A 27,379-nucleotide genomic window follows, 5' to 3' on the forward strand; every position below is an offset into this window, starting at 1 on the left:
AATGTACAATATATGTATGTAGACCCTAGGAGAGCTTTTCTCTCTCCATGATTGCCATTCTATATAAGGGAGGCTTAATTCAATAAGGGAAGAGAAACTGGTATTTCCAGTGAATCAAAGTTACTTTCTATTAATGTATATACACGTAATAGGAGGCTGGGCCTTTACAAAATGCTTTCTACTTAACGACTTTCCTTGTCCAACATGATATTTTTTTATACAGTAACACCTTCATATCCTCTTTTTGAGATACAAGTTGAATTATGTCCCAAAATTTAGGTGGACATTGTCGGCGATAGGAGGGAAGACCTGCTACAATTTAAAATGTGAATAAAATGTATTTCCTTTGGGATAAATTTCTTTGACTTACGAGTTCCGTTTAGGAACGAATTAAACTCATATGTCGAGGTATTACTGTATATACATAATGTAAAATATGTTGTGTCCAAGTTCTCTTATTTAATTGTTTCAATTTCAACTATTAATTCATGATATCATTTCCCATTTTGATGCATTCAAATTAATTATTTATTTTGTATTTATGAGTAAAATATCTGCGGGCATTTGAACTTTCTAACGTGCCACAGAATGTGTTCTATTAATTTGTAATTATCTATTAAAGTATTGAAAATGACATTATTAATATATATTAATCATGAAAAGCAGTGGTTCATAACCTTTTCATCGTTGCAGTGTCCCCATACGTCATTGGTTGTTTTTTTGGGGGAGGAGGAAGGCAGCTAATCTTGCAAAATATTTGGTTCTACAATTTTTTTTTCAAAACTTTTTTGTTGAACTTTAAAAAAAAAAATTAAATCCTTGATGGCCTCAATAATAACCTCGCGAATCCCTGGTTGAAAATTAATTATCTATCGAATGCTGAATTATTGCATAAGCCTAATCAAAACTACCAAAAAAATTTCATTTAAAAATTAGTAAACTCATTTTTGGGTTGCAACTAATACAAAGTATTGTACATGTTGCAACTTATATATATTAGGGTGATCCTATTTTTACTTTTCAAGAAAGAACGAAAAAGAGATGTCGATTTTAGGTATTGCAATACTTTTAAACTTATAATTATTGATTGATAATTTTTTTTTAATACATTTTGGATCAAGTAATTTTCCAGGTCTTTTTATTTTTTGAATTATTATTTCATTATGAGTCAATTTTCAAATTACTATTCCGGTATATAAATACTTGACATTTAACTTGTTTAGAAAATAAATCCCGGGACATTCCGGATACAAAACATACACATTCAGGTAACAGAGACTGTGAATTAGTTCTAATGGAGGCTATAATCTCCCCAATTTTTTTTTTTTTTTTCACTTGTAATATTTATAAGTCATATTAATTATGAGTCATCAATAGTCATGACCGCCGTAGCAAAATGATAGAGCCTCAGGCTTATAAGATTAGTAGGTTCTATCGGCGAATAAATAGCAAAAAGTACAAATTTTCCATGGGCCAATAAAATTGGTAGGACCGTGAGCTACAACACAAGTCAGTCCATACGTTAAAGCATACTCACTCCTATCAGCGATCCCCTTCTAAATAACAAACCCCTGATTACGGGAATATATATATATAAATATTAATAATTCATATTTTTATTTGTTAATTACTAAGAGTGTTTACAATTCAATCATATCATTCATATCAAAGGGAATATATTCAATTCATCTGAAAAGCCGTCGTATGTCTCTCTGCGCGCAGTAGTGAAAAAGGAATTTAATCGACGTCGCCGACGACGATTCTTCACCATCAATACCACTCCCTACAGCATATAGTAGTAAAATAATAAGTAAGAAAGAGCCACTGACGTGTCGCCGTCAAGGAAATAAGCTCCTCCCTCTCTTTTATTTCTTTCTTTCTCTTTTTATATTTTAATATGAAGAGAGGGGGGAAATGAAAAAAGAGGAAAAGAGAAAAAAAATGGACGCAGTTCTTCAGTTTTAAATCCGAGTTGTCTGTGAAAGGAGGTTTGATAATAAAATAGTTTTTTAGAATAATGAGATAATTATGCAAGGATCAACCGGAGAGGCAGCACACTACGGACATTCTACTCCTGTCCCCATGGATTTGCATATGCCACAGCCTTTTTCATACTATAGGTAAGAAGAAAAGTTATATATTTAATTATCTCCCGAATAAATAAATGAATTCAATTGAAAGTGACTCCCTCCCCTTCCCAATCAAAAAAAGGGATTCCGAATAATTTGATTTATTCATTAGGACTTATTCATCAGAATACAACAACACAAACACAATCTTGAATACAAATCAAGAAAAGTATAAATGGTGTATGTCAACACAAAATCTCTTTTGAACAAAAATCAATAAAATTTATACATATAACTATTTACTTATTTTGGTCAATGAGAGTCCTTATATTTTAATTTCTGGTAAAGAATGAGATACCAAACAATATTAGATATAGTCTGTAGCCTTTATTTGACATATTAGACTTCATTTAGGCCCAAACTTGTTCCCTTTCAAATATAATACATTTTGTATTTTTTCTATACGTGATGGATAATTTTTCTGATATTTAAGTGCCGTTTGCAGCGCCTACGAAGGATTTATCCAAATAGTTGGTTAATATAAATGTAAAATATTTAGATTACAAATACAAATTCAATCCAGATTGTCCTTCAAAAAATAAATATATCAGTCTTCTTTTATGTTGAACGCTCAAAAATGTCCAATTTATCCTTCTTTACATCATATAGTCAAATAACTCAATATTTCATAGTCATATTTGGTACAATTATAGAGTTTTTATTCCAATTTCTGGTATGAATTGAGATACTTAAGAATGTTATCTATAGTTTATAACCTTCATTTGATTTAGGATACTTAATTTAGTCCCGATATGGGCTTTTAGATAGAATATACAAATTTCGATTTTACATCATTTATACAAGCAGACCAATATTTTTTTGACATAATTCAATCCATTATAAGCATTGTATTCCAATTTCTGGGGTGACATAATTTATTTAAGTATGATAACTATAGTTTAAAGTACACATTTGATGTATGATACTTAACTTGGCTCCGATATGGCCTCTTTTAACAAAATATGTCTATGAAATATTGAGATATTTCATAGACATATTTTGCTCAATTATAAGATTTGTATTTAAATGTCTGGCGTGGATTGAAATACCCAATAATTTTAACTAGAGTGTAGAACCTTCATTTGATATACGATATATTATTTGTCCCCGATCATATTACCAGATTCAACTAAAGAAAAAGTTCTTGTAATTTGCATGATTTCATTGTGAGTATGGATTTTGGCTAATTTGAGTAGAATTTAATCCAATTTGGATCGAGGCTCAGTTTTGAAAAATGTATTTCTGGATTAATTTTAAGTTGACGTGTTACATACATATATCATACTGACTCAATAGTAGACAGAGAATAAATGATGAACCTCACTCAATAATACATATTAAGACCAATGTAGGTAATTGAGGCGAGTAGGAACGGAGAGTTAAGTCAACCACACGCATGCAATACTGAATGCTCAACCACAGAGTTTTTTTTTTTTTTGGTTAAACAAGGGGGAAAATGATAAATGTCTTTTGCAAAAAAAGAAAAAAAAATCAAATAAGAAAAATGTGGCAAAAAACAAAAAATAGATAAAAATATTGCAAAATTCCAATCATCATAGATAGATAATTTCATTTTGCAAACGGACAATCACACACACGGAGAGAGGGAGACAATTAAGTAGCAGAGTGTACTGAGGTTATTTAATGTAGTGGTTCTCAAACTTTATATATGTAGTTTTTTTTACCAACTGCGAAAATAGTGTGAAAATCTCCATGTTCCACAATTAGGAGCTAACGGAATAATATACTATTCATAGAATGATCCTCTACGTACTATTTGTAGGTCGTGGAGTTTTAAGGAGTGGCTAGTCCAGTGGCCGCAGAACCATAGGGGTCATTGGCCCCTACTTTTGTCAAATGTCTTTTCTAAAAAAAAAAACTGTATTTTTGTGGTCAAATTTGGCATTCATAAAAAACTAACATATTCCCACAAAATTGTCAAAAAAGCCCGACAGCTCTCCTGCACACAAAAAATCCTACTTTGATGACGTCACCATATCATAATTTGGCCCCCATTTGGCCAAATATGTTCTGGCACCCTTGGGTTTGTCTCTCAATATTTATTATTCTAACCAGGGGCGTAAATCCAAAGGAAGGATTTTTTTGATTTGTAATAGAAAATCATTTTGTCTGGAAGAAAAAAATTAAATTTTAGTCATTTTAGACTTATTTATAATATATTTACATAAGAAATACCTCTAGACATTTGAAGTTTAAACTGTGCCACAGAATTGCCATTTAAAATAGAGAGTAATTACTTCATTTATTTATCCAAGAAATATTCAATTCACCAGTACTTTTAATTCTTCATTCAAAACTATTCCTCTCATTTCTCAATTGCAACTTGTACAATATCCTTATACGAGTTTCAACTTGTATACGACATTTAGTTAATAAATAAAAAAAAAGTCTTGATCAAAAAATCAATGGATTAATCAGGATGTTTTTTGCGATGATTATTTTTTGTTTAAGAATACAAATAAATGAATAGTAAAATAGGTTCCATTTTTGCTAAAAATAATTATAAATTATTTTATGTTAACGGGTCAAACTCTTACTCTCCTGCACCTATCATATGTATATTTCAAACTACTTTGTCTTTGAGTGCCACCATAAATAGGGACGTCTACAGGAGGTAGGCTGGAGGGGCTAAAATTAAGGAATTTTGCTATTTTCCAAAATAGATTATTTTTGGGTGTGAATAGTTATGGATTAAAAAAAAAAATGTAATAATTGAAAATCTCATTTTTGAATTTTTTTTCCAAAAAATAATTTGTAAGTATCTATGGATTTTTGAAACCAAGCCCCTCTTCAAAACATCATTCTGTGGATGCTCCTGATAGCAGTAGTTTTTAATAAGAAAGGGTAGAATTTGGGACGTTCAGGTGACAAGGGCCGTTTCTTAGGATTTTTCTTTGGGATGGGCTTTAACAAAAGTTTTACCATTTTTATATTTTTTATTGACCTTTTTTTTTGTTTAGAAAAGACACATTTGAGTCGCTCATTTCTCAAGTCGACTCCAACACTAAAAAAAAAAAAAAAAAACAGGAGTGGGAGACTTGGTTATCGAGTAGTTTGATCTAATCCAGAAGCTGGTGATATGAATCATCTCTTGAAAAACTCATTAATTATAAGTAGACATATACATATTATCAATGTACATATGTAGTTTTTAGCGAGCAAGTTCGCAAAAAAAAAAAAAAAAAAGAAGTCGTTTACGAAAAGCACAATTTTTGTACATTATTCAACAAACTAATCATTTGATAGCGATGATTACCCATGTAATAAAACTATTATTAGTAGGTTGAATTATTATGCAAGCCTTTTGCTCCTTAATGACTCCTCGTAAAAGAGTATGATAATTTATAACGTTAACACGTGTCATCAGTTCATTTCATTTCATTTATATGATACGCTTGATATATAACAATATATGTAGTCAATAATATTCAAAAGGATCAAAGTAAGGGCAGGTTTTCACCCTTTCTTATTTCTACTTTTGGAGTTTGACAGATTACAAGGTTTTACATATTAGTTACGTACATAATGCGTAAGAAAAATAATAGAAAATGGAAAGACAATGGAAACATTTATCGATAGATAAGCCATCAAAGTTGTCGTCTCTCGTCAAACTCACTGGAATTGAAAAAAAAATAAAAATCATTTTATACCAAAAAAGCTGAGTGGTGCTTAATTTCTCCTTCTATACTTTTTGTTGTCAAATTTGTGGAAAATATAAGTATTTTTCCAAAAAAATGAAGGTATATTGACAAAATTTGCTTCGATTAGGTTCGATATTTGATCACTCAGTCTTAAGAAGAACTGGAGGATTGATTAAATAATTAAATATTATAAATTCGACTGTGATGTTTTTTTACATTTGAAAATCTACTCAAGTCTAGTTGTCATTACAATAGTAATTTGTCATTTAAAAAAACAACAACAGAAAAAACAGGATTTTAGCTACAAAAGAAAGAGGATGCAAGAAATATTTGCCATAAAAACAATTAAATAAGAAAATTGGAAACCCATTCACTCAAATGTTAAAAAAACTGGATGGTTCGAGTCGACACATCTCTAGACTCGTGTCGAATCCCAACTCTACTTTCTCTGAGACTTCATTTCCCATTTCAATCACGTCGAAATGAATTAATTAATAATGGATTATACTATATACATATGTTCGCCATAAAATAGCCCGACTCAGGGAGAATATTATGTAGTCATTTAATAGAATAAAGAGAAAAAAAAAGAGCCCACGTGCCCCACTTCTATTGATTATTCCCTTCAGTTCTTATTCTTATTATTTTTTATTCTTTATCAATACTAGATGTACGAGTGAATACAGTAGAAGGGATTCTTCCCTATTTAATTTAATGTAATCAACAATTCCATTCTTTGACAGAAGAAGAAAAAAAATATTTTTATATGTTATATCTATCTTTTTTCGTTCGAATTGTTTATATATTATATAGAGCTTATGTACATTCTATACGAGGGCCCCATATATGGACACTACTATGTATTTGCTTATTACAACAACAAACATTGTATCACGCATGGATTTTGATTTTTTTTTTGTAAAGGTTTTTATTTATTTTGAGGCAGATCTTGTTGAAGTTGGAGAGATCATTATTTTTTTTTTTTTGTTATATATATTCGTATATACTTGGACAGGCCATGATTTGTAGTAACTACTTTTTTATATTGATAATGTAATAATTTTAGATGGTTCTATACAATAAATAAATATAGACTGTCAAATATTATGGAAATTAAAATCCCATAAGTACGTTTGTTTATTCAATCAGTCATTATTTATCTCCAATATCAATACTTAGTGAGCTGTAGATTGAAAAATGCTGAATATTCAGATTGGGGTATCAAAAATGAGAGGTATCGCAGACATTCTTCTCCAAAATGCCCAAAACTGCACAAGTTTTTTAGACTAATGTATCAAATAAATCTTGTATCGGACACACTTAAGCCAAAAAAACCAGCCTGACATATTTTTCATTAAAACAGAACATTGTGTTAAAATATAAATGGCTCGAGAGGGTCATTTTTCCAACCCATGTTTATTAAGCAAATGATCCTGTACTTATATCAATGCACCCACAAAGTATATCTTTTGATATACTTTGTGGAATAGCCTTCAAGTACTCAAAGTATGGGTTTGATGAAGGGCATTATAAAACTGAAGAAACGCCTTTCTTTCTCTAGTCTACATATATCAATATTGTAGAGTCTACAAACACACACATAGGTAGATGATGCCTTTTAATTTCCGCTACATCCTGTGAATTAAGTTTTATTATAAAGACCTCCAAGGCTTCTTCCACTTTTTTATTGCTGCCTGCTCCTTCTTGCATCTGTCCCGCCCCCCCTCTATACATACATAATTTTACTTACCACTACAAAATTACTGTTTTGTTAGTAAGTTTGACACATTTTTTTTTATTTTCTTTTTTAACATTCGCGTTAATGACTACGCAAGGAAAAAAAATAAAAGCACAGTCCATTTAATTTCCAAGTTTCTTGGGCGATGTTATTATTGGGGTCGTTGTTATATCATATATATATATATATTAGAGTGTCCCGCTTTTGAGTTAATATTTTTTTGCCTACACAACTACTCTGGGAGGATCAAAGAACTGTCTTTGACAAATTTTAATTTGGGGAAAAAAAAAAAAAAAAAAAATAAACCACGTAGCAGTGTGATTGTACTTTGATACAAAAGGTAAACCCCAAATCAAAATTAAGTATCCCTTAGACCCCTCAAAATACTAACAAAAAAAAAGCTATAAAAGGTATTTTTTTACTAATAAATATATTAAGTTAGCAATTTTTGAATCATAGCAAGGCCATTTGAAACAGTGAACCAAAAAGCCTAAATATTCCATATTTCGACCAAAAAAATGGATTGTTTTTATGGCAATGCTCTGTACTACGTCATAAATGCAGAATTTTATTTTGGGGAACTAAGTATAAAGTTTGATTTTTTGGGGAGGGCCCAAATTTTTTCTTTTCCTATTTAAAATATCCTCACAAAAGCAATTTCGGTTCGGGGAGGGGGGGTTCTTAAGGACAAAAATTCGACTTTAGGCTTGAAGGGCTTTAGCTTCTCCAGTTTAACTCTTGCCAACGCCCCTGAAATGATTTAAAAGGCTTCAAACTTTACCAAAGTATGCTTTTTCATTGTCCCTTCATACAAAAGTGTTTTTGTGCAGGGGGTAAGAATATTGACCCCAAAACGGGACAGCCTAATATATGTATAAAATGTACCCATTATAAGATGTGACATTGTCTTTTCTATCATCTTACAAAGTGGTTATGCATAAATAACGTGTTCCTTCCTTTTCCTTCCAAACGACAGCAACCAACGAAGAGGATAAGGAGTAGGTTTTTGGAACGATAATGAGTCAAATAGTAATCATAAATTTATGAACCAAAAAATGGTAAATTCTCTCATAAGAAAGAGAGAAGAAACGCAGTCAAATACTATTTATATATACAAATGTATATATATATATAAATAAAAAAACAAGAATGAAAGAGAGATCATCACGTAGCTTTAAAATATCATAAAAACTACTAACAACGTCTCTACAATGTAGATGGAAAGAGCTAATAAACTTTCTGAACGAGACGTTTCTCCTCTCCTTCCTATCTCTCTACAACCAACTTGCCTACCTCTATTCGACCACAGGTTTCACTTGTCACTGCTCCTAATTCAGTGGTGGCGATGATAATGTTGATTACTACAGCCTATGACTATTAAATCACGTAGAGAAAGAGATAGAAAGAGAGACTTCTTACTATTTACGTTTCCCTTGGTTAATTTTCTTGTTGTATTTAATAATAATATTATTTATAGTACTCAAACACACAACAAGTTGTTTCTGTTGTTGAGAAATCCAGAGGAAGCTACCCTGTGTCTCTGTGAGTGTGTGACTTACGTCTCCATTACGTATCTTATAATAAATAAGTAGTGCCACTCCTTATGTAGGACTGTGGACAACAGTTCCGTCCGGTTCAGTCTCGGTCTGGTCCATTTTAGTACTGCATATCAGTCCTAAGACTTATAAAGTTGTGTCCTAGATGACGTTACTCAACTTTATTTCTTAAGGACCAATTCTAAGACAAAACACGACGACCTAATAGTACTCCTACAAATATGATGAAAAACAAGGGGGCCGTGACTAGGAGTTTTCGTTGGTTAGCTCAGAATTTTACTTGTTTATATATATATTTTTTTTTTTGGGTAGAAAAAATGTAAGATTTTTCTTTGAATGTTCATTTTTATGGGTCAGATTGAGTTGCACGGATTAAGTATGAGTAAAGATTGTAATATTCCAATTAGTCAATCTGACCTAGGAATGGTATTTGATGTACAAAAACACTAGAGCTCTCTCTCCATATCTAATCAAAGGATCTCAAAATTCTAAACACAGAAACGAAGTTGAATATTAGTCGAAAATTCAAATTATTTCGTGGCCCATACTTTTCTAGTGGTATAAACTTTCCATTGAGCTGGGATTTTTCACATTTCATAATTTTGTAACTCATAATGATCGTATCAAATACTATTGAGTATTATAGCGAAATTAGTGCCATGCATTTTTGGACAAGTCCTGTGGGACGTTTAATAGTCCTTTTACATAACGACCCTTTCCTTCTATAGCAGCAACAGTGAATCAAACATATGCTCGTTGAGTTTAAGAGAATAAATTATCCCGCTGTCCCTAAGTGATTTTCTAATCAATCACAATTTCTAATGAGATTCTTCTCATCTCTGAGAAGGCAAACTATACCAGACACCACGGTTTTGAAACGAAATCTTAGTACGTTTACTGAAAGAATAAATACACTCTAGTGTTCTGATTTAATACATGGCCAGTGGACATTCGTGGCTACTTGGTTTTTTCTTTCTTTTCTAACTTTTCTAATTTATCGATTCTGAGCTACTCACGTCGACACTACTCTACATTGGTCCAAGTTTAATTGAAATACAATGATAGACCATCAAGTAATTGGGATTGCTAGAATTATTAATTTGATGTATTGTACAGACTGGTGGGCAAAACAGGCTGATTTTGACAAAAAACGCAGCCACTACTCGTAGTTTTTGACGTCACTATTACTAGAATTTTCAACTTGATATATAGTATCGACTGCTGTGGAAGAAAAATAGATTTTGACAAAACACACAACCACTCATACACTATGACATCAATATTAAAAGCGTGGGGGAAGTCAAACATCAGTCGTACATGCGTTATGGAATAACATTGTAAATATTTCTATTAACCTTGGGTACATTGAACATTTCATAGCTCTGTGTAGAAATTGGAATTGTTTATCTATTTTTAAGTTACCAAGAAAATGGCGTCTGAACGTGACCGTCCGTTCTTGATGCAGGAAATAAAATCTGGAGGTTTACTTCCTTTAGTGGTTTTGAGGTAACTTCCCAGCTAATAATGTGATCGTGAACAAGACACTACACAAGCTGCTCAAAGATGGTTGAACAGTTACATCAATTTCTAGCCAACCCTTTGTACTACGCCTTCTAGTTGTGTGAAAAGTGTCCGCAGGGGTTTTTTTTCTTGAGGGGCTGTAGCCCCTTCAAATGAAGAAACTTTTGCTTTGAACTAGGATAAATTATCACTCTCGAATAAAAATTCTAAATTTTTACCAAAAAAAAAATACAAAAAAAAACAAACCAAAATATATAATCCTGCATACGCTCTGAGCAATGAGTCTCAACACTGATATCTACATATCTAATATTTTGTAGATCATTTTATGAATTGTGAGGATTCTCCCACGTTCTATCTTTCTTTGATATAAAGATTCAAATAGTTTTACACGAACGAATGAGTTTGATTAACATATTATTATGAAGAATGTACATTAATTCATTCATACTACTGTTGATAATTATATAATTTAATTCCTCACTGGTTCAACGCCTTCTTCATCCATGGCGATGATGATTTTATTACCTTCTTCTTTTCATTATTTTTTTTTCTTTTCATTTATTTTTATTCATCTTTCGTTCTTGAGCCCTGCAAAAAAGAATTGTAGCTAGGTATCCCTTTACCGTCTGAATTAAAAAGAAAAATTATAATTTGTATAAACTTTTATAGGCATCCAGATATAATATATGTAAATGAAAAAACCTTAAAAAAATTTTCAATTAGAAAAATATATCAACAAGACTGTGAGATCCACTTGGTCACACGATTTATTTATGTACATGGGCTTGGAAGGACTTAAATTAAAGCTATACACGTGTTTATTTAAAAAGAGTAATGTAAATTTTCTGGCTATAGATTTGTAGTGCAGATAAGATGCAATTATTCTCAAATCTAGACAATTCTACTTATAATATTGTAACTGCTGGTAGCTAATGTAAGGAATGTTGTAGAATACATAATTGGCTGTCGATTGCAATGAAAAACATTGTCGTTGTCTCCAACATGAGCACACAGTACGAGTAGAGGATTGAGGTAGCAGCGCACCACCGCGCGGAATTGTCCCATAAGGCCATCGGGGAGCAGACTGAGCCTTGAGAAAGACGATTTACAATGTCATCCATGTTCTTAACCTCTCAAAATTTGCATAATAGAGATGCGTTAAAACGAACGGTTGGACCAGTATGTAGGAACATACATAATATAAAAATGATTTTGTAAAAGAACACATAAATTCTTCTTATAAAAAAATTATATAAACTTTTTTATACCTATATTTAATCAAAGCACCTCTTTTTTTTAGATTCTTTTTTATTATTATTGGACTCAGAGTCCCCCAAATATGGGCAATCAACCTGTTATTGTATGTTGGATCCTTATACATATAAACACAAAAATCATTTCATATTTCTTTAGTAGTAGTATTATTAGTATACCGGGTGCGGCAAAAAAATCTTTACACTTTCAATCTATAAATTTATCAAGATGTATTTCAGCAACCAGTTGTAATAGGGTATGTCAACAAAATAAAAATAGCTAATATGATAACCCTAATCATCGATGTAGCCCCCCTTGGCAGTAATGATGGCTTCCAAGCCACGGAAGACCTTGCGCCCATTGTGGATGTGGTCCTCAGACATGGCATCCCAGTGCTGTTTGACAGTGTCTTTGAGATCGTTGATATTTGGGTGACGGATGGTGCAGGTCTTGGACTCAAGATGTAACCAAAAAGTGAAGTCCAATGGGTTGGCATCTGGTGACTAGGGAGGCCACATTATCTTTAGCCAGATGGGCAAGTTGTCCTCCAATAAATTCGGGGATTTTTTGGACGTGTGTGCAGGCGCACCATCTGGCAGGAACACCACGTTCATGTTTGGGTAGTTGGTACGGATACATGGTAACAATGTGCAAGTACCAAAATTTGTTGGTCACGTTCAGTTGTCTTCTAAGACAATTAGGAAGATTTTTTTTTTCTTTATTTCATTTTATATATATTTTTTTTAGTATTTGACCGGAACAATTTCACAGCATTCACAAGATTTTTTTCGAAAAACTCGGTATTATAAGTGGTTTTTGTAAAAAGTGATATTCTTTGTCAAACTACGTAACAACTGCCCTCTTTTCACCCTGTATGAAAATGAAATACAATCACGTAGGCTTTTTATTTATTCGACCTTTCTGGCCAAAATAAATAAAAACAATAACATGTATATTGGGAATGAAAAATGGTCAAAAGGCACGCAAGTAAAGCCTTGATTCCCCCTTTTTAGTCTTAACACACATATTTACAGGTTTATTGTATATCAGAACGACCTTTTATTTCCAAAAAGAAACAAAGAAGGAAAAATCAAAAACTACCCCACTCTCCATGTGTTGGGAATGTAAATTTTGACTAAATATCAATTTTGAATAAACTAACGCATCATCGAGCAAAGAGCAAATTTCCGAAATAACTAAATTTCCAAAAAAAAAAATCAAACTTTTGTTGATAGCTAGGGACATTTGAAATTTTCTTCAAAAAAATTTAATATTTGAATTTTTTTATTAAATTTAATTTTTTGTGAACAGCTGTGGATTTTTGAAATTTTTTTCCAAGAAATTCGATATATTAAATTTTTTTACAAAAAAATTAATATTTGACATTTTGTTATTGAATTTTTTGGAAAAAAAATTAATTATTTTTTAAAAAGCTGTAGATTTTTGAAAAAAATACAAAAATGTAATATTTGAAATTTTTTTTTCAAAAAAAAAAATTTGAACAGCAGTGAATTTGTGGAAATCTTTCAAAAATTTTAATCTTTGTATTTTTTTCTCAAAAAAATTTAAAAAACCAAGCCCCCTATCCCCTTAAAAAATATAATCATGGAGACGCCCAACTACCAAACAACTTTCAGAAGACGGATCAGGGGCAAAAGAAGCTGACAAGTAAATACAGTGTATATTTTTGAGTTAGTGAGATCCTCTACATAGACAGATTACTAAAAGAGACGGCTTTAGTCCAAACTTCCATGAATGATATAGTTTGTCTCTAAACCAAATTATAACACTCTCAACCCTGTCAAAGTAATTCCAAACCGAAGCTCAACACTAATAATATTTGGTATTAAAATAAATCCTTTGTCTTCTATGAATGCAAAATTAGACTTGCTCCACGTTTGACAATTATATTTGTACATTATAAATATTAGTAATCCACTTCATATTCCTTTCCTCAGTTTGAATGCTCATAAATTACGAGTCGTTGTGGTTGTCATAGTCGACGAGGAGATCATTCTCTGCTGAAACAGCTTTGAAATTATACCTATATATGTACAGGAAAGATTAATATGAAGAAATATTTTTATTACTCTTGATGACGATAAAAAAGATATTACATACATAAATTCATACTCGACGGGTTCACTTGCGGTGGCTGATAATACTACTACGAGGACCATAAACCCTAAATCATAGAGGAGGAGGTGTTCTTGTACTCGAAGTATTATTGTTATTAGAGATAACAACATAATCTACAAAATACCCCCCAAAAAAAAACTGACAAATTTATTCATTCTTTGACTTCTTCTCTCTCACATTTGACCAAATAAAGACTGAGACAAACAAACCCCATGAATGGGTCGTGTATTCCATATTATCATGGGCGGTGATGGTGGTACGAGGGGTAAGGTATACTTGGGTGGTAATGGTGGAGGAGTTAGATAAGATAATAAGTCGTATTAATGAGCCACGTGTTATTTCCCACCCCTCTTTCCCAACTGCATAGAATATTTCGACGTAGCAACGTCTTGAAGGAAGTTTTTAATCAAGCAAATTTAAAGAGAATAACAATCCTTTTTCCATTCGAACTGGATTGTTTTTGAAGGTGAAGGGGTCACCTAAATAAAAGTAATATTTGTCATATTCCTTTATTTTAATTAAATAAATGATTTCGATTCAATGTCGGCATCAACAAGGCTGACGGTACGATAAAATTCTTTAAAAACTGATTTATAGTAAATTTGTTGTCTTTTTATTTACTCAAAATTGCAATAGAATATCAATTTTTTGAGTGAGCTTCTAAAATACAACACGGAACATATTTGACAAATATTTGTTCTACTTATGTTAAGTTTTTGGATTCTCAGGTAAGATGTAGAAAGACACAATTGTCTTTAATATACAAGGCCCTAAATAACCATTTTTTAATGCAAAGAAAAATCCTTTTTTCATTAATATTAAGGAAACGAGTGAATGATTGGATGTTAAAATGGAACCAAGAAATAAAAGGAACCTTAGTCTATATAAAAAAATTTATCCTTACATTGTCTAGTTTTATCATATATATCAGATCCTAAAATGTATTAAAAATATGTTATTTCATCGTTATACAATCTTATTTTCATAAAAAATATTTCTCTCTAATTGTCATATATTTCTCGTCTCAACTCCATCATTTTTTTAATAGAAATCTAGCCATTTTTAGGGATTTTCAGTACTTTTTAACTTTTGTTTAATTCAAATATTCAAATTCTTCATTGGCATCAAGTATATCTTTTTTTATTCATAAAGACATTTGATGGAGTTTCGTCAAGATTTATTAACATTTGTGCATTTTATATTATAAAAATATCAACTATAGGGTCTTAATTATGATGGAATTAATGATCTTCTATTGTACATCAATCATTAGACCATTTGTCACTGACTACTTTTTTTCTCTCTCTCTCTTTTTAGTTGTATAATGGACAACAACGCCATGTTTGCTGCACAGCAGGCCCAATATAACAAAATGTATTGCGGATTGGACAATGCAACAGGAAGGTGAGGATGACTTATTTATTTATGAACATATTATTTGTGCCTTATTAAACAAAGGGGTCTCCAGGGGGAGTGATGGAGGGGTTGTAATTAAATTTAGTAAATTTTGCTTTTTACAATAACTTTTTTTAGTCAGGATGAAATAATTTCACACGAAAATATGGTTAAGTTTTTTCTCTTTTAAATTTAATTTCTAAATTTTTTTTTTAATGGCTGTGGATTTTTGTAATTTTTTTTTTTTTTAAATTAATTTTTGGAATTTTTTTTGGAGAAAATGTATCTTTTTGTGAATAGCTGTGAATTTGTGAAAAAAATTAATGTTTGAATTTTTTTTTTTAATTTAATATTTAAAATTTCATGACAATGATTTAAATGGAATAATTCCTATTTTAAATTTGTACTCGAATTCTTTAAATTGCATTTAATTTGAAATTTTAATTAGATAAACATAATAAAGGCCGAGAAAAAAAAAAAAAATTGAAATTATTTTCCCAAAAATTTAATTTTTCAATTTTTTTCCCAAAAGTTTTTATATAATCCAGCGGACACCACTACTAAAAGTATGTAAATAAACTATTGCGGGTGTTGGTAGAACGACACACTTCCTTGGATCCTCATGATGAGACAATCATTAATTTCAACTCCTTATATTAATGTAATATAACGATGGAAGGTCGTTTATGGTATAAGTTATTTACCATCATCATATGTAGATACTGCCTACTATTATATTTGATATCTGATGTCCAAAACAACGTGATCTCTTATCAGACCCCATCATCAGTTTCCAACGATTTTCATTTTGTCATTTCTTCAAGAAAAAAAAGTGGGGGGATGAAAATTAAATTAATTAATTATCTACCAGAGATATCAAAATATCTTAGTAACTTAGGGTGTCCCGAAAAATAAAAGTCCATACTCCATATTTTTGTCTTTTGATCTAGGCCAAAAACTGTATCAGGGGTTCCGGAGTCATATTGGGGGGGGGGCTGTTGTGCCACCCCCAATGAAGGAATTTTTTGTTTTTTAATAGCCATATATTTGGTCAGGATGAAAAATAATTAAGCGGAAAAAGAAAAGAAATTTTTTTTAGAGATTTATTTTCTTAAAAAATGGTCATTCGGACGAAAATTTAATATTGGAACTTTCATTTTTGATTTTTTTTTCTCCAAAGAATTAAATTTTCTGTAAATAGCTTCGGATTTTTGAATATTTTTTCAAATAATTTAATATATATAAATACATAATCCTGCGGACTCCCCTCCATAGCTTAGATTGAATAATATAACAAAGAATAAAAGGATGAAAGATATTTAGAACATACACTAATAAGTTTCTAGCCATACACTTCCTACTTTAAACTTCAACTATCACTCTATAGAAAGAGGTTATGTTGAACACTTGAAATAACATGGAAAAGGACTCAAAGGATTCCTTTAATAGTTAGTAACGACGACATTTCAGCTATTGTAGTTACCATAAAAGACCGATATGGACCAGATTGATAGGCCTGTAAATTTTTTTAGACCGATCCAACACTAACTTATATACGTTTCTAATAACGATTATATATTAGAGTTTGTTTGATACATTGGTTTTCCAATTTTTATTGATATATATATATTTTTTGTCTTTACTTAATGGCATTCCATTCAAGAGCTCAAATATTTACGCACTCATATTTTTTTCTTTACAGACGTGGAATAACGGATGAATTAACCTCACAAGGCACCATTAATACAAGGTAAAATGAAGAGACATTTTATGAGGGTTTTTTTTTTTGGTTTTTTGAAATCATATTTATGAAGTAGTTACCCCGTAATTTAAGAGTAATTTGCGACAACATCCCCTCCTAGTGAGAGGGACCTATGTATGTACCTAGTAGACCCACTCATATGAATATTAAAAAAAAAAAAAAAAAAATGATGGTGATCATCTCCTTAGCAAGAATGAGAATTTATACCCCCTACGACTCTGTGAATGGATTAAGATTCTTTTCATCTTAGTAGACAACAACACTTTTAAAGTAGTTGCTGTAGTGGTAGTCGGTTTATTTATGTGTTATGAGAAGTCTTCATAAATATCTACTACAAGCATATTATACATATTTATATATGAATGTAGACCTCGTATTTAAGTATGTACATCGAGCTTGGAATTTTTATGGACCATAGTCGTTTAAAATATGAGGTCTCTCTTTTCTCCCATTATCTTAATTGGGAAGAAGTGTAGTGTAAGGATGCCTTAGCCATGGTCCATAGGGTATGAGCAAAGATTCTCTTTCCTACACCAATCTATACACGTACTGCGGCACGAACGCATTTAAAAAACACTACAATACCAACAATATGCAGCTGTAAAAAACAACTATCCGACCAATAATGTAACTCTTTGATAATTTATTATCTATAAAATTGTACTTTATAAAACATAAAACTTGTCTTTTGTAACGTGCAGTACCATTAGCATTGACCCTAGCCGATCATACAGGAGAGGCAAATTATTCTGTGGGACAGTTGAATGCAGTGTATATGCTGTCCTAATGGACAGGTGGTCCCAATTCATACATATTAAGTTTCTTTTTAACATGTAACAAAGTTGCATTATCGTATGATCATTTTAGACTCTGCATTATTTTAATAAATTGACATCGATAGCCATTATTTCCTGCATATAACTCTCGCAGAAGCAGGAGAGGCTAGGGGAAAAATTAATGTAAAGCCCTGACGTCATCAAATTTATGAGTTAACCTCTTCCTACCAACCAATGCAAAAATGCAGCAGATCGAAATACCTATATAAACTAATTTTGATACTGTCTCCGCTACAAAAAAATTGGTATTGGGACAAGAAACAATATCCGCAGGATGGGGTAAGCTTTAGTAATACACAAAACCAGAAACAAAATGGCCTCAAATGCTAAAAAAAAAAGTTCCCTCTTTAACATATTCCTGATGATGTTGAGATCAACAAAGACACCACCATCATAATTGAACATGGAAAATAATACAATTATGAAATATAAGTTTGTAACATTGTGGACGCTCTGAAAATTATTCTCAGCAAGCACCACTTTTTTTCAAAGAACAAGTTACAGACTGCCATACCACTTTGCGGATAATATATATTTGTTATTCTACTCATAACCAATTCCAAAATGTATTGCCTCTTTCTTTGCCTGATTGCAACTTTGCTGCTGTGTATAGTATGGTGTTTGTCGATGAAAGTCTTATGGCAGCTTGGGATGCTTTAAGGGGCTGAATGGTGTAGTCTGTGCCGAAGGAGAACATATTGACTACATTTTTAATATCTTATGGACAATAAATCTTATTTAATATACTATTTGTTAATTCTGTTTATTTCATAGCAGGTATGAGCCAATTTTGATAATAAAGTAATTTATAATAACCCTGGACATATGTATATCATGGACTTGATTAGGTTAAAATGCCAGTAGGTAGCTCTTTGGGTAGTATATACTTTGTGAATACATCCCTGATCATCAGAGAGCAATAAATATCCCTTATGTATCCCTACTAATATTCGATCTACCAATAAATACTCTGAGGGATGGAATAAAATAAATAGAAAGCAGGGCGTTCATATGTACACATAATGTCTGTTCAATGTTCATAAATCGAGAAAGAATAGGGAATCATGTATTATTGTTTTTTCATTAGTATGGAAATCCCTTACTAATGATAGGTGTTCCAAATAAATAAATGTACATATTTGGTTGATTCAACTAATGGAAGGTTGTTTCTCATAAATGAGGATTAGTACCCATCGAATATTTGGGAGAAAGAGATCAGTAACACGTTTACTCATAATATATTCATCGTCTTCATGGCAATGATTATTTTAATTAATATTTGTGTTAGCCATGATGCTAATATTTTCTAAGGGGTTCCAGTGTCAAAATTGGGTATCAATGTATCCAATCTTTTACGACTAAAAACAGGGCTGCTGCAACTGAGAGAGAGTAGGGGAAATGCCCGATCCTTGCTTGCCGAAGCCACAAAATATGGACACTTATCAGGCGTCTGCATTCTATTTAAAAAATGTTAAAGTTAAAATTTTTGAGAGAGGCCTGAATTTGACCCAATGACCTTTTTTCTGCCGTTCTCCCATTTGAAATGTTTTCCACAAAGTGATTATTTTTTGGGCCATTTCTAGAAAAAAGATCCTGGAGCTTGAGCCCTTCCCCCAGTCGACCTCAGCAAACGGCCCTACTTACACACATCGAGTTTTTGGATAGACTGTGCGAATAAAGGATCTACCCACTTCACTCTGAAACTCGTTGCGGCATCCCTGAAAAAAACAGAAAAAAAATTGTAGTTTTTATATAAATTGATTACTTTTTCTTTATAATGGAGAATATTGGATTTTTTTTGTTCTCTCAAATTTGGATGATTACATCCTCGGAAGGGCATTTGTTTAATAACATAATAAGGTTACGAATACCAGTTTCAATACCAATTTTGTATTATAAGGTTTTAAATAGGTCAATAACCCTGCACCACTAGGCCACCGCAATACCTACCAGCACTAATTCATAATCGTATTTTCCAGGATATTAGAGCTTCGGAAAGAGAAATCCCGAGATGCGGCTCGATCACGTCGCGGCAAAGAAAACTTTGAGTTCTACGAATTAGCAAAAATGCTCCCGCTTCCGGGTGCCATTACTTCCCAATTGGACAAGGCTTCTATTATACGTTTAACGATTGCTTATCTGAGACTAAGAGAGTTTGCAGCGAGTGGGAATCCAACCTGGGTTAAGGATCCACAAATTAAAAAAGGTGTGTAGTTATTCGAATTTCCTATCCTGCATAAAATGTTTGATAAATGAATTTGTTAATAAATCCAGAATTTAATTCCACAGTGGAACATTCCACTTCAATGAGGAATCGAGCCAATGTGAGCGGGATTGCTCTGGATATCTTCGAGGAGCATGAGGGAACGCATATCCTTCAGTCTCTAGATGGCTTTGCAATTTCACTCAATTCAGATGGACGGTTCTTATACATTTCTGAAACAGTCTCCATTTATTTGGGTTTATCACAGGTAAGATTCAGCTTGACTCCATGCTTATCACAATACGACGTCGTAAGGAAAGGTGTCACGTCGCACAAAGCTTTTACAAGCGTCGTTAGGCTTATAATTTCAACAACGGAGTTGTTGGCATTTATACAATGCATTGAAAAAAAATCGGCAGAGTAGGGCATAATATCTACAATTGTAAAATGTAAAGTAGAAAAAAGGATGCGCATTTTCTTAGCTCCAAGCGTAAGGGAATATACGCATCACTTATAAGTCGAATTAATTTAGGGTTGCAAGAATTGTTAATGTAGACTTGAGTTGAACAGTTGGTACGACTGTACTTTGATTAGTTCTATCAATATTATCTATTATTTTTTGTCAATAATAAGTACCTGATAGACTGAAAGAGAGAAACGAGATAGCAATTCCAGGCGTGCTCATTTATCTCAACAATACAAGCAACCCTACTGATAAAGCTTCAAAACACAACACATCTCCTTACGTTACAATGTAAACGAGTCTGAACTCACACCTACCCATATATCCAAATTCATGCTCTAACATTTCTTTTTTCCATAGGTTGAATTAACTGGAAGTAGTGTTTTTGATTACATTCATCAATCGGATCATGCAGAATTGGCAGAGCAAATCGGAGTCACCCTTGCACATCAAAACTCTAGAATTTCTTCTCCAGGAGGGGGGAGCGATGATAGCAGCAGCGGTACATCCCCGGGTATCGGAGCTCCTCCGGCTATCCCTGACGGTAAGCCTTGTAAGTAACACGCTAACCGATTTGTAAAAAAAAATCCTGGGCACGCAAAATCAGCAGAAGATTCTTCCTCAACAACTATATTTGGTGCACCCTTCACACTACAGATTCGTCCGCACTTTTCATAGAATTTCATGGAAATTCTACTTAGAATAGATAAACATAAATTCATATTCTATTTAGTATTTTTCTACTTAAATAAATACTTTGATACGATGTATCATTTCTTCCTCCATCTGCTCTTGTGGTTCTTAACCTGGAGGGGCGGAGGATTTCACCTTAAGTGGGAATTTAGAATGCTCTTTAATTTACAATTTAGTTTGTTTAAAAAAACGTTAGTTATATATATTTTTTGTTAATCTGTCAAAAATGGCTTATTTCAAATTCTGTAATTTGGTCAATAGAAGTAAAAAGGTTAAGAACCACTGATCTACTCCATTTCTTCTTCTTCTCCTCACACAATCTCTCCTTCTGATTTTCTCACATCCTTCTGATATCTTTGGAAATAGATGACATCAAAAAAATTCGAAGCTTCCTCAAAATCAATACTTAAATTATTCATCAGGAAATTGATTATAATTAAATCATTATTAAAACACTAACCCACCCAAGGATTTGGTTTTCAAAAAAAAAAAAAAAAAACATCATATTTTTATAATTTACAAAAATCGGAATTAAGGGTTAACGTTGTACTCTACATATTTTAATATTTAAATAGGAGGAGACAGGTGACAGTCACAACACGGAACACTTACAACAGTCTCTTTTTCTCAAGCATAAAAAAAAACTACAAACACAAAATGTACCTTACAATTGTAAAATACAGCATAAGTCAGCGTTTTCAAGTGACGTCACAATGAACAGACAGCGGTACTAAGTTTTGGAGGAGTCTGTTCATTTGTGACGTACGTGAATAAGTTTTATTATTAAAAAAATTAAGTATTTTGTCAACTTTACTGTGATATATTGGATAAATTTTGAGTCGGTAAAAATAATAATTTTTTGAGAAACAACATTTTTCCATCTGTTTATGGCAAGAAATAGGATGACTTTTTTAATAGAGTTACATTTTTTTGTGAATAGCTATGGATTTTTAAATGTTTTTCAAAAAAATTCCAAAAATAAAGCCCCCAAAAATATATGTATATACATATGTGTATATAATCGAGCGGACGACCCTGCATCAGTACTAGGTCTAAGAACGGACTTCACCGAATAAATAAGACTTAACATAACTCTAGATATAACGTAATTGTACTGTTCTAGTACATTTTGGTGTGTTGGAGTCAACCTTGCTTTGAGTAATTGAGCCCAGAGTAAAAAGTGTGTTGCAACTGTCATCGATCTTCCCAATCTAACTAATTATTTGTTTGTCTTTTTGATTTCGTATTTTTTTTGTTATTTATTTTAATTTTTCGGTGTCTAGGTTTTTTTCTCTCTCTTTCTTTAAATATTTATTTTGTTATTTAGTCTTTTTTTTTTCCTTTTCCCTCACAACCCACTCACAAAGAAATAAAAATGAAAAGAACCTACTTTGTCGTTTAAAATATTAGAGTCATACATTCTAGATTCTTTTTATTTTTTCCCCCTTAAATATTTGACCTTCATTTCTTCAACTCCATTCATTTACTCAAGGAATACTCTTTACACGTAAAATGCGCACTTTTTTGTTCTTTTCCTTTTTTTTACCAACTTAAGGCTATTTTTATTAGTAGAATAGTCATGAAATGATATAGAAATTGAATTAAAACAGTCATGTAATCAGCTTAACTATTACGGTTTTTCACGTTTTTTTAAAAATTTCGATTACGGTTAGTTCGAAAAATTTGGGATTTGGTGATCTATGTCAATCGGCATCTCTAGTAGCACAGCTAGTCCAAACTTTGAAAAGGCACAAAAGAAATTTACTTCTTCAATAAAGATTAAAATACATCATTAATTCTTTTTTTATATTAATTAATGATGATAGACATTATTCTAACTTATAAAAACATTCATTAAGTATTTTTCTGAAGCTACTCCATGGAGAAAAAAGAGAGAATAATATAAGAAAGTTTTGATATTTTTTTTCTGAAAATGTAAAAAAGGATGCGCGCTATACGCGGGGCAATAAATTTTTCTAACTTTTTTCTCTATTCAAGTTAGAAAAGACAATTTTAGAAAAAAAACAATTTTTTAAATACTTTTTATAGGTTTAAAAATGTCTTTCAGAACTATTTACTGCAGAAATGACTAAAAATGTAAAAAGTATCTATATTCACAAAGTAAAGAGACATTACGTAGTTATGTTTAATGAATGTTTTAAGGAATTAAAATAACTTTGATTATTAACTATATATTCTGGTCACATCTGAACCCAAAAAAGAAGTTTAATTCCTAATAACATTCATTGTAGAATTGTTTTAATTTAATCTCCTCTTTCATTTCAAAAGATGTCTTCTAATATAAAAATATCCCTAAGTTGTTCCAAAAAAAGGAAGAATGCGTATTCCAATAATAGAAAATATTCTTTGATTTATATACTTCATCATAACTTACTTTTCCTTAATAATGTACATATCTTTATATTGCATTTTCTTTTTTTTTGACAAATCCCTAGTTTGTTACCCCGTCACCTCCCTCATGCACTCTCGACCGGAACGGATGTCTGGGAAACCCTCATATGATAGAGCTTTCTGTGTACGAATGAAGTCAACGCTCACAAAGAGAGGCTGTCATTTCAAGTCATCTGGATATCGAGTTGTACTACTCCTAGGAAAACTCCGAGCACAATATTCTTACTCTCAAAAGAAAAACCTTCCCCCAATCATGGGATTCATTGGGCTTGCTATTGCCTTACCGCCTCCAAGTGTTCATGAAGTCAGATTAGAGAGTGATATGTTTGTCACAAAGCTCACCTTTGATTTTAAAATTGCACATTGCGAGCCAAAGTAAGTGCTTTTAGATACTTTACTTTCATATGTAATAGTTTGGAGAAAAAGTAATTTCGTATTTTTTGTTTTATTTCAATGCTTTATAATAAGTGTTACATTATTCAGATTTAAGCCAAATATCCCCCATTCTCTTTAATAACTTGTTGCCAACGAGAATCCAACTTTATAGTTCCCTTTTCGTAGAAACCTTATTCTCTTTTGAGAAAAAACTCAGACAACCAATAATCATTATATATATTCAAAAAACAAGATTAAAAAAATTATTTTGTCAAATTTCGAATATAATAATTATGTTGTCATTTTTTTTTTTACTTTTTAGTTATAAAAAAATAAAAAATTGCCAAAAAGAGTCTTCCAAAAATTTTTGTATTTTTGGAAGCCATTTGAATTTTCTCCTATAAAAAAATAAAAAAATCAACTGAAAAAAAAAAATGATGTAGTAATTTTAATAAAGCATTATGAGACGTAGAAATTGTAACTTGTACAATATCTTATACAAGTTACAACTTCTACCCAAAATATAAATATATTTACAAATTAAATAACAACGTTGATTCTACAACTAATACATAATTCAACCATTAATTCAATGTGTTTCTTTCTTTTAGAGTGTCAGATCTCTTGGACTATACTGGAGAAGAGCTCACAGGACAATCCATGTACTCCATCATTCATGCTGAAGACGTGCATCGAATAAAAAGCATGCATGAAGACTGTAAGTCTATATGTGCTTGATATGTTCTTGTATTTATTTAAATCTTTCACTTTCCCTAGTGCTCAACAAAGGGCAAGTTATGAGCAACTATTATCGGCTTATGAACAAAATGGCTGGATACACTTGGATGCAGTCATGTGCAACCCTGGTTTGCAATACAAAAAATGCAGAGGAGCAAAGTATAATCTGTGTCAATTATGTCTTGAGGTAAATATGTCGATTGTCTATATATGCAATGGTAGGTTTTACAGTCGAGGCAAAGAGCAAATGAGCGACAGGGATTTTAGTTTGGAAATGAGTGAAGTGTTGACTAGCTCAGAATCTTTTGACCAAATTTTCATTTTCATCAATTTAGAAACATTCATATAAAACGCAAGAATTTTACTATTTGAGAAATTAGAACATTTGGCCAAAAATGTATTGGCCGTACTTGTGCGTTAAAATCCTAAATGCCCAAAATAACCCCTTTCAAATCGAGAGCCATTATAAATAAGTTTTTAGTTATGATTAATATTAATTGTATTCATGTTTTTAGTGGGCCACAAGAGTCAAACATCATCATGGATGAAAAACAAATGAGTCGAGGCCCAGGGATTAGAATCAAAGAGGATTGCGATCCTTGTGATTATGGCCCAGCAAATTCACCAAGGGATAAAGGTAGGTGATTCAATGTACACATAGGGTTAGAGATGATAACTTTTTAGGGGGACAACCACATCAAAATTTTGGCATCACATTAATAACTAATTGAATTCAAATTTTGGATAAGGATGTTTTTTTAAAAGACATACCTTGTATAATGTTTTTTTTTAAATTTTTTGAACATAATTTTTTTTTTTTTTTTTGGATTTCTAGCATTTTTAAAAATAAAAACAATTTGAATATAGCAAATTAACTTCCCTACTAACTTTTTCCATTTCCTATGGTTATATATTTAGGGATGTGAAAATTGCAGAAATCTCAGTAAACGAAAATTTTAAATAAAAAGTCCCCCTATTCGAAAATGCGAATGTGTCAGCATGCAAGGAGCGCTATAGTCTATAGTGATCTCCATAGATGAAAATATAATTGAGGAAGTAAGAAGTTCTGAACGTTTTTTCGCTTTATTTTGACAATAAAATTAACATAGTTAGGATTATCCGATTAAAATGGTTCCTGTGCAATACAATAAATGTTCACACGCCGGTCCAACTCGAAGATTTCCATTATTTTATCGATATTTTCGACGTCCATATTACCAGAACGGAATCGTTGGAACCACTGCTTTGCTATTGCATTCGATACTGTATTGGCTCCATAAACAGCAACATTTTTGTTTGGCGGCCACTTCCGTCTTTTTCACTTTACTTGTATTGATACTGAAGAATATATCAAATTTTCTCTTTTTTTTACTTTAATTTTGAAACGCTGTACCACACAATTGGCTTCACCAAACGCAAAACTGTAAATTAACTTTTTTTAAGTGTACGCTTAACCTTTTAAGCATACTTTCAGATTTTTTTTTTTCAATGGAATGTATTAGTCGTGAGATATAGCTTTCTAAACACATCTAGTGAAAAATGCTCAGAAATGTTTACTTAATCTAATATTATCGCCGGTGTGTTAAAAAAAAAAACACCAAAAATTAATGTGGCCACCCTAACAATTTGAAGAATTTTTGGGAGAAGAAGAGTATAGCTTTGATGACGTTTTACTGGATTAATTGTGATAAGCTAAGAGAGGAAGGAAATAAAAGCAAACCCCACTCCGTATCCATTCTCAATTCTGCTCCAAGTCCAATAAGTACTTACACATATAACTCCGGGACAAATCTTCAGTATTACTTTTTGTGTTACACACACGTGTGATTACTGTTACATGTTATCCCTTCAAGAATATAAGAACAATGACAACCGCATTGGAATATAGCTGAAAACATATATTCAGCTAGCAACTACAAAAAGCAGGGCTTCAATTAGAATAATATTTTCATCTATGGTGATCTGTCAGCAGATATGCCGTCTCTCAAAATTACCCTATTTCTTATTACATATCTCATGCATACGGCAATTTCGAAAAAATGTACATCTCTAAACAATAGGCATTGAATGTATGCTTATAACGATATTTTTTTCTATTTATCTTTCAGTTTTTGATACATCCTTGAGTGGGGATCATAAGTTACGAGATAAATGTGAGATGAACGGAACTGTAAGAGGAGGTGGAGGACATGTCGTTCGACATCCCACGACTGGGAATGAGATGCCACAGGATCCGCATAATATGTATATTGGCCCAGAACACGACCCGGGCCAGGTGAGGTTAGGACAACAGCCAGCCCACGCCTCATTTGACAATAAAAAAAATAACTCGGTTGGTGGTGGTAGATGATAGGCAGTTCACGTCTTTTAACAAACCTTTTATCGAAATTTAATTGATAAAAGTGCTTGCTTCTCTCTCTATCTCTCTCGCGCTCTTATTTTGAATCTTTTATTCCCTCTTTGTCAAAGAGAATCATCAATCAATCAATCTCATCCACAT

At 31.9% G+C, this 27,379-nt stretch overlaps 1 protein-coding gene across 7 annotated transcripts in view; it reads left to right on the forward strand.

Annotated features, from left to right (window-relative positions):
• Positions 1–277: 277 nt before the first annotated feature.
• trh (PAS domain-containing protein trachealess) overlaps positions 278–27,379 on the forward strand; it is a 29,020-nt gene continuing 1,918 nt past the window's right edge. The window contains exons 1-12 of one of the 7 annotated variants that reach the window (XM_071893303.1): positions 278–408; positions 1,672–2,120; positions 15,320–15,406; positions 17,100–17,147; positions 19,975–20,201; positions 20,285–20,466; positions 21,022–21,205; positions 23,811–24,141; positions 24,753–24,859; positions 24,919–25,066; positions 25,395–25,516; positions 26,988–27,211. In XM_071893303.1, the coding sequence (XP_071749404.1) occupies positions 2,029–2,120; positions 15,320–15,406; positions 17,100–17,147; positions 19,975–20,201; positions 20,285–20,466; positions 21,022–21,205; positions 23,811–24,141; positions 24,753–24,859; positions 24,919–25,066; positions 25,395–25,516; positions 26,988–27,211 (1,752 nt within the window). In that variant the 5' untranslated portion in view covers positions 278–408; positions 1,672–2,028. Of the gene's footprint in view, positions 409–1,671; positions 2,121–15,319; positions 15,407–17,099; positions 17,148–19,974; positions 20,202–20,269; positions 20,467–21,021; positions 21,215–23,810; positions 24,142–24,752; positions 24,860–24,918; positions 25,067–25,394; positions 25,517–26,987; positions 27,212–27,379 lie in introns of those variants that run through there. The other 6 variants (XM_040724826.2, XM_071893304.1, XM_040724827.2 and 3 more) reach the window with 6 other exon arrangements.

The sequence above is a fragment of the Lepeophtheirus salmonis genome, chromosome 14, assembly GCF_016086655.4.
Source record: "Lepeophtheirus salmonis chromosome 14, UVic_Lsal_1.4, whole genome shotgun sequence".
Taxonomy (NCBI): Eukaryota; Metazoa; Arthropoda; class Copepoda; order Siphonostomatoida; family Caligidae; genus Lepeophtheirus; species Lepeophtheirus salmonis.